An 8722-nucleotide genomic window follows, 5' to 3' on the forward strand; every position below is an offset into this window, starting at 1 on the left:
GCTTGGAAAAGGCTTGTCCTAAATAGGTAATATTCTCAGTTCTGATAGAGACAGTTTGGCCTCTGCTGGGACAGAAGGGGAAGCAGCTTCATCTCTTGCCTTACAGATTGCTGTGGCCTAACTGAATCCCACTAACAGTAGGACCTTGTTGTTCCGCCCTGCAGGTAGCAAATCTTTTGACCTCTTCAGCAACTTGAATGGAGCAATTAAAGATGACTTTTCTGAATTCGACAACCTTCGGACATCTAAAAAGCAAGGTATGTGTGAAATAAATGCCAAACAAATGTGTGATAAAGGTGCTTGAGCGTGATAGAGCTTTGGAATTTCCAGTTGCACCAGTCCTCTTTCTGCGCGCACGCACACACACACACACACCCTCCAAGTGTGTCTAGACTTACCATAAATGGAAGATAAAAAGGCCAGTATTTTGGAGGGGAAACTGCATATTTTTTAAAGCATATTTTCTGATCTTTATTTAGAACTTCGTCCTTCGATAATTTTTAATCAAGATGTACCTTTCAGGCTGTCAGCCCAAAGCCCGGAGACATTAAAAATGTCACAGTTGCAGTAAATTCAGCCGAGGGCTAATGGAGTAGAGGATGCTGTAGAAATTTGGCTTGAGTGGAAATTCTGAGTTAAGATTCTGAGAGCACATGATCCGCTGGGAATGACTCCTCTGCGGGCACCACTGAAACAGACCAGAGTCGACCAAGACCATTGTTGTGCAAGGCTCCCCCGCTGGTTTCAGTTGTGGTTGCTCTGGAATTCCCAGTGCACTTTGCTCCAAAGCGTTTGGAAAGCTGCTTGGCTCTCCTGTTGCACTGTATGTTTTGCAGCTATTGAGAGACAGCAACTCAGTTGGGATTTGATTTTCTTGTGTGTGGTGGGTTCCGTTGCCCCCACAGAGCCAAAACGCAGCTTGTTCATGGTGTGGCGGAATGGAGGATGCTGCCTTATGCTAGGTCAGGCGTATTTATCCATTTGGCCCAGTAGGCCTGGGCGATGTATCAATACATTGTCCAGGACTGGTTTGAAGGCCAGAGGGCAATGGCACCTTTATCTGGCGGTATATTGTGGGAGGGGCTTGCCTGCCACCCTGCGCTTTACCTTCCTTCTCCGACTACCAGGTGCTGGTGGCGGCAGGAGCTGAGGCACTTTCACCCCGGCGCCTCGTGGGACCATGGCCGAATGATGCGCCTTCCTTTTCAACACTGCGATGTATCAGCCTATCACGATGTTTAGCTGGTGATACATCATGATGTTGAAAAGATGATGTCACCCAGCCCTATAGCCTAGTATTGCCTATTCTGAAAGGCAGCAGCACTCCAGCACTTTGGGCAAAGAGAGAGAGCCCTTTCCGATCTCCTGCCTGAAGAGGAATTGAACAGAGCACCTGCTCTCTTGTTGAACCACGTGACACCTGCCTAGTCCATCACCTTTGGGTTCTCTGTGTTGTGGAAATCTGTGTAGAAGGAAAAGACCCACATCTGACCTCATCCTGCATATTTTATAGCTATGTATTTTGATTTAAGCAGTTTGTGTGATCTGGCAGGTCAAGCTGTCTATCTGTCTGTCTCTCTCTCTTTTAAATAGTCAAGCCCTTTGATCATGGGGCATGGCTGAATGCACAGTTTTGTAATGGCAATAGAATAGAGGGGGAGTCAAAAAATCTCATGCTTCTGAATGTCTTCTCCATAGAGACAATTAATCCGTGTCTGTATCCAACAGCACTCTAAAGAAGGATACCAAGGTCAGTTTGTAGAAACTTTCTATTATCTTACCCTGTAATTGCGATTCTAGAGTCCTTATTCTCCAGAATGGGAAGGACTCGTGCCTGACCTGCTTTAGATGCAACACCTTTTAATGGTCCCATTAAATGAAGTGATTTTGGGGGAAGTAAAAGCAAGCACACACACACACCAAGATTTGAGGCTCTCTAGTGGTAGAAAGCTATAACGTCCCCATTCCCCATGTTAGGTGTATGTCTCAGCCTTAAATGCATTTACTTGGAAGCAACCCCATTGAGTTCTAAGCACATTGCCTTAGGACTGCAGTCCTTTAGCATGGCAGTAAAAACAGGGACAAATGAAATACATTACAAATACAGAAGCATGTATTCTAACATGAAGGAAACATATTCCCCCCTCCCTTTTTCAAAAATTCATATTTTCTTTTCTGGCGATTCAGGTTCCTCTTTGTCAGCCCAGAACAGTGGCACGACCAGCCCTGACCTCTTTGACTCTCAGCCTGCCAACTCAGCCTCGAGTAAGCAAAGCACGGCTCGGAAAACCCCCGAGTCTTTCTTGGGCCCCAACGCTGCTCTGGTGAACCTGGATTCCTTGGTATCGAAGCCTCCCAAGCCAGCCCCTTCACTGAACCCGTTCTTGGCTCCAGGTACATCTTGGTCTTGAGAGCAAATTTGCTGTTCAAATGGAGTGGGGTGGGGTGGGGACAACAGTCGCTAAAAACAGAAGTTGGCATGCTTGGCCAGACTCAAGGGTTCACCCAGCTCAACACCCCACCTACTAAAGGCAGCTCAGAAGCAGGGAGAGGTGTCCATCCCTTGTGACTAATCCCAACCCTTGATAGTTTACACGTGCTGCTCTCCCCCGGCCCCCCAGTGCTGATCCTGTGTGTCTTCACAGTGGCCTTGCAGGGCAGGCTGCTAATGTTGTTGCCATTTTACGCATGGCAAACAGAAGTTAAGGCCAGTTTTCTCCTGCCCACCTAGAAGTATATCCTCTCTGAAACGGAAGTTGTACCTTAGCTTAAATTGCCACTGGTAGAGTTAATCCTGTATGTAACAATTTAATCACCGAGTGCATATATGTATGTATTATGCTGTATCTCGCCATTCTTCTAACGAGCTCAAGGTAGCATACATGGTAATTTCCCCCACCAAGCTGTTTCACTTCCCATTCTCAGTAGGAGGACAGTTCTGTACGTTGGAGCAGCCTGTGTTTTTCTTCCACCTTTAAAGCGGCTGCTTATTAAGTTCGATGGGTGGCTTTGCCTTCGCGCATTTTGAGAGCAAGTTCATGATTTGGGGCCAAGGTGGGCCAAATCTGTTGCATCTGTGCCCTGAGGATGGAAGGGTTTTATAAGGGGAGTGCTGTAGCCCCTAAGCCCAAGGGGAGCATGTGGAGTTGGAACTAAGCAACCACAAAACACAGTCAAGCAACCTTTTTTTTGAGCTTCAGTGATTGTTCTGGCTATTTTAGTTCTCAGTAGTTTGAGAACACCCTCAGAGGAAGACAGCCAAATTTTAGTAGCTAATGCCCTGCCCCTCTTGTTATCGGCGCTCACGAAGAAGCTATTACCAGGGTCACGAAGGTCTGACAAAAAAACAAATTGTGTACAAGGAATTTGTAGCTTGGCAGTCGGCCCAAATGTCCTATCCTGGGAAAGTTCTTCTGTGCCATTTTCCAGCTTCTCCCTCCCTCCCTGGATATGACTTGCTTAAGTTACACGTTCATGACATATGTTAAATATGGGCCAGGTCCAAAGAATCCGTGCAGCAGGTTCTGTGCATCCATGATTGCTCCAGGCTTCTGTTTTCATGCTTCATGCTGAGCTGCTTTTGGAACTTGGAAACTCCCCCTAAGGCTTTCTCTTGTTGAAAACAAAATGCTAATATATCTGACAAGGCATGCACAAGCTCCAAGGCACGCCCTGAAAGTAACCCTCTGCATTTTGTCTGTGGAGTGCCTGTGCTGTTTTTGGATGTTAACTCTGCTTGTCAAGGCTGTCCATCTACAAAAGCGGAGAGGAGAAATCAGTATACAGCAGTCTTCACCAGTGGGTCCGATGGCAGCTGTACTCCAAAACATCTGGAGGGTGCCAGGTTGGCAAAGGCTGGCACAGAATTTCCTTTGAAGAGCAGCACTGGCAGCAATTTGTTAATGGGCCGAGTATAAGGCTGTGTTGTATTGACTTATAAAGCCCCGAACAACCTGGGGACCTGGATGCCTTTGCCCATATAAACCACACCAGCTCCTGATACCTTGGGAGGAAGCCCTCTTGGTTGTGCCACAGCCTTCAGAAATTCATCTGGTAGCAACTGGGGCGGGGGGACAACCTTCTCTGTCATGCTCAGTTTGCGGAGCCATCTCCCCCCAAAGTAAGGCAGGTGCCAATCTTGCTTACCTTTTGGTGCCTCATGAAAACATGGTTATTCACCCAAGCCTTGCAAGGGGCAGGGAGTTAATGATACCTGGTTTAGAGAACTAATGGAGTTTATGGTTGTATTCTAAATTGCATGCATCTAAATGCGCTTTTATTGGTTTCAGAATTTGCTTATTGATAGCCTTCTATGTAAGGTTTTAAACTGCCCTGGGATTGGAATGGAAGGGTGGCAATAAATAAATAAATAAATAAATAGGAAATGAAGGGGGGGTTTTATAGGAATGTGTTGCATTTGTTGACTTAGACAAAAGTTTGGGATAACTCTCAGGTTCTCAAACCTTACCAATGAGGGTGAGCGCATTTGGAAAGCGAGACGTCGCAACGCCTTGGTAAACTCTGCAGAATCGTGTCTTGGTTGTGTTAGGAAGCTATTGGCAGTGGGGCAATAGCATTTTCTTTCCAAAAAGTTTTTCTGGCAACGTTCATTGCTAAGATGTGTAACCCTGTTGCCCTCTAAAGAGATGTCACCCTAGAGCAGAGGGCATCACACTCTTCTGCCTCGGGTTTTGGGGGAGCCTGGGCAATGTATCATCTTTTGGGGGAAGCTTGGACCGGTGTGAAATCTTGTCTTGTATTTGCGCAAACGACTCCCTTTCAAATCAGATATACTTAACAGGCTCATGTGCCTCTCTTGCCCCCACCCCCTTGTCTTTCCCCTAGGAACGGCCGCCGCTGCTGCCCCTGCTGCCGCCGCTCCAGCTCCATCGCTAATCAACCCCTTCCAAGTGAATCAGCCTCAGCCCCTCACTCTCAATCAGCTGCGGTCGAGCCCCATCATGGGAAGCAGCCCGTCCTTCAGCAGTGTGCCAGCGGCGGGCATGGAGCCTGTACCTCTGCCTTCCGTGGCACCGGTGGCGATGGCACCCATGCCAGTCATGGGCACCGTGGCATCTCTTACTCGAATGGGCCATGGGATGAACGTGGGGCTTGTGGGCGCAGTGGCTCAGCCTCTTCACAGTACCGGGCTTCCACCCTCGGCCTCCCAGCCTGCTAACGCTACCAATCCTTTCCTCCTATAAAGGCCAAGGTGGTGGAACCTAACTTGGCAAGAAGTTTTGCAGAACTGAGTGGAATTTCCTGAGGCCGGTTCGGGCTGAACTGTGTTTGTACAAGAGACTTTGGGGGTTGCAGGGGGAACTAGGCTTGTGGTTTACAGTTGCATTCGTTGCAGATTTCTCTCCCTACTCACTGTTTAATCTCAGCCTAGCCTTCTCCCGCAGATGGTACTTCTTACTTTCAGCTTGCGGGAGCATCGCATAAAAGGTCCACACTTGCACCATGAAAATTAGATTTTCTTCTCTCCCGCTTCCCCCCCCTTTTTTGTTAATCACTTCAATGTTATAAGAAGTACCTGCCATTTTTAATAGTCCTCTTTGTAGACCATGTGCCGGACTGTGAAGCAGCTGCAACCTGCGTCTGCTAGAGCCCCATCCTCGTAAAGAATAGTTTGGAGACTCAAAGGCGCTAGTGGACATATTTGCACATAACTATATACTGTTCTAGACTGTTGGTTCACCCATAGTCCTTATACATCTTAGGAGAAGAGAGAGGGATGTGGGGCGTCCAGGGATTATATTTCTCTCCTCTGCTTGTACACTAAAACATGGTAGCGCAAACTGTACCCGTGGACTGGAGTCGGGTGGGGTCGGGTTGGAACTGGTGGAAAAGGCAAGCTTGTCGAAAGCGGGACAGAAGCAAGCTCTCATTTGGTTGTGAAATCCTACAGGTGTGCTGTTTTTTTTAATGCAGTGTTGAGTTTGTACCCTTTCAAGGACTCGTCAAGGACTTCTGTCTGAGTGGCTGGCATGCCGCGCTTGTGTTCAGGAGTGTTTCGCTCTGTGCTTGTCCGATAGTGAGTTCATTTGGACATTAATGTGCGTAGTTATCCTTTCTTTTAAAAATTGACTTGCAACGCAGGTTAAAAATGAAGAGAGGGGGTGAGGGAGGAGGCAACATTGAATTCAACTTCATTGGGGCAAGTCTGGGAACTAATTTGGGATGAACTCTGCTAATACGTAGTTATCCTTATATACTTTTTTGCACTTTTTTTTTTTTTAAAAAGAAAGACTAGTACCATTTTGGATTTGAGTTGGCAAGATTGGCGCCCTGTTTCTGTCTTGCTAATTTTTATAATGTGGTTCTTATTTAACAGTCTGTAGCTTCGGTAGACTTTATCAGGTCTAGCTAAAAAATTAAGTTACAGTAACTTTATGATTTAATGCCCTCTTATTTATATATTTTATACATACATACATATATATATATTAGCTCTTGGTTTCCATAAAGAGAATTTAAAAGGGAATACTGATAAACCTTTTGCTTTTGGACGAAGAGTTTGAAATGAAAGCTGAAGCGCTCCTGTGGCATAAACTTTGAGTGGCATATGAACGTAAGATGTCATTTACAAGAAAAACACTACAGTTGCCTTTCCCCCTCCCTGTTTTACGATTATGTCTCCCTCATGATGAATGGAAAGACTCCAAAGCCTTTTATAGACAGAAGATCATGAAAGACCACTTCTTTCTTGTAATAACTTGGGAAACTTTTAAAGGAAAACGCTGTATGATTGTTAATTTTAATCAACTAAATTCTTCTAACTAAAGATGCACTCTGTGCTAATAACCTGCTCTGTTTACAGTCTTCTTTGCAAAGTGAATTTTTGATTACTCACTAAGCCATATTCAGGTTGAAGTCGTCGTTACCGGCTCTCTTTAAAAACGGCAACTCGCTTGGCTAAGTAGGCTGCCCTTTGTTTTCCTAACCCTTATTCTTTGCAGTGCTAACTAAGTGGCCGGCAGAAGGTTCTTGGTTGAGTCCCAGGCATCTCCAGGTACGACTGGGAATGCCCCCCTCTTAAACCCTGCAGACCCACTGCCAGTCAGTGCCCCCACAGCACTGAGACAGTTGGGCAGACTCTGGGTGACATCTCCAGCATCAGACCAGAGTGTCGAGGTACCCGGTTCATCAGCTTTTGCTCGAAGATCGTGACAACAGTAGCATTAAGGAGCCTGCAATCATATTGAGAAATGCTAGTGGAAGTCTTGAGGCTAATGCAGATAAAGCAGCTACTTGCCAGGATTTCTGTGGCTGTATAAGCCTAACCTTCTCAAACCCCCCCCCCCCGGGTGATTTTTCATTTTCTTAGCCCAGAGATTCTGGATCTCTCGCGTGCGTCCAACAGGCCTCAACAAAAGTTAGCTCTTTGAACAACAGTGGAGATGCTATGAAGAACCCAGGTGGTTTGGAGTTCTAGTCCCAGGCCAGAACTTAGGAACTTGGCCTCCAGAACATGTTACAGCAAATGGGAGCGGAACCAAGTATGTTTCAGCCCAATGTTGGTGTATTTCCTGCTTGTCGGCTATGCTTTCTTCGGTTGGGGTGGGGGAGGGGGTGGGGCTCATCCTGACAGGCAAAGGGAGGTGGTGTAGGAAATTGGTCCAGTTTACAGCTCGTCACATTTCCAGAACCAACTTGCGAACTGAAACACAGCCATCCTTCAAGATTTGCTCTCGCTGAATTTTCTGGTGTAGTTCTCCACAACCGAAAAATGTTCAGAAATGCATTTATGGGGGAAAGCGGACACTGCGATGTCTATATTTGGGGAAAAAATGACACACACAAAAATGCATTGCGATAGGAGGAATTATTTGCAAATTGGGAAAAAAAATTATTACATGGAGGGAGGCGTGCACATGAACGCAATCACATTTTTGTGCAGGATTTATAAAAATTGCACCCTGGTGAGAAAATGGGGCAGACCAAAGTTAATATCAGAAAAACGAGAGAAATTGAAATTGACACATTTGGTCATGCTTACATCATGGGACAGGTCTCGATCCACATTCAAGGGGTTTTCCTAAAATATGAAAAATAAATAAATAAAACATCTTGTGAAACCATTGTGTCATTTTAAGCCCTCGAAAAAGGCGATGCGGTTGTTAACATTCTGCTACTCAAAGCTGAAGTGTGGTGTGCGACCAGCGCAAAGATGTTTTGCATTGTGTCCTAGCAGAATCGCAGCCCGCCAGAATGCCGCTGGAAGGGAGCAGGAGTCGCGCTGCAGTTTTGCCTCTTCTCTGCAGCAACGCCTTGTGGGAAGCCACTGCGTAAAGTCAAATAGCATGGAGGCAAAGGGGCATGCAGCCGATTCCTCATGCGCAAGGGGACTCTGGGCTCCCTGCTACTCAACTGTCCGTTCCCCGTGACAATGCAGTAAAAACGCCTCTTTTGAGACATTTAAAAGTTTGTTCATGCATACAAGTAACTTCTTACCAGAGCAGACAAGTGCCCGAATTCCGCTGGGGGCCAGAATAGGTGGAGAGCTATGGCGCTCTGCCCTCCTTCCCTGGAGCAAATCATCCTGCCTTAACAGGGCTCAAGGGCGTGTTACTGCTGACAGTTCTTTGCTCAGCCAGGGTTTGGAGCAGGTCGAGAACAAGAGGCTGGTTTTTGATATTTTAAGTCAAGAGAACTTTAAATCATCATTTAAAGGCTTTTTTTTTAAGCCACATTTTTTAAAAATCATAAATTATGTTCT

General features: G+C 46.3%; 1 protein-coding gene across 2 annotated transcripts in view; it reads left to right on the forward strand.

Annotated features, from left to right (window-relative positions):
* The window catches only part of EPN2 (epsin 2), a 39187-nt gene extending 32378 nt beyond the window's left edge, over window positions 1-6809 (forward strand). For both annotated transcript variants that reach the window (XM_080981074.1, XM_080981075.1), the window contains exons 7-9: window positions 165-257; window positions 2188-2394; window positions 4846-6809. In XM_080981074.1, the coding sequence (XP_080837200.1) occupies window positions 165-257; window positions 2188-2394; window positions 4846-5204 (659 nt within the window). In that variant the 3' untranslated portion in view covers window positions 5205-6809. The remainder of the gene's footprint in view (window positions 1-164; window positions 258-2187; window positions 2395-4845) is intronic.
* Window positions 6810-8722: the final 1913 nt, after the last annotated feature.

Source organism: Podarcis pityusensis (genome assembly GCF_964106645.2).
Source record: "Podarcis pityusensis genome assembly, chromosome: 14".
NCBI classification, from domain to species: Eukaryota; Metazoa; Chordata; class Lepidosauria; order Squamata; family Lacertidae; genus Podarcis; species Podarcis pityusensis.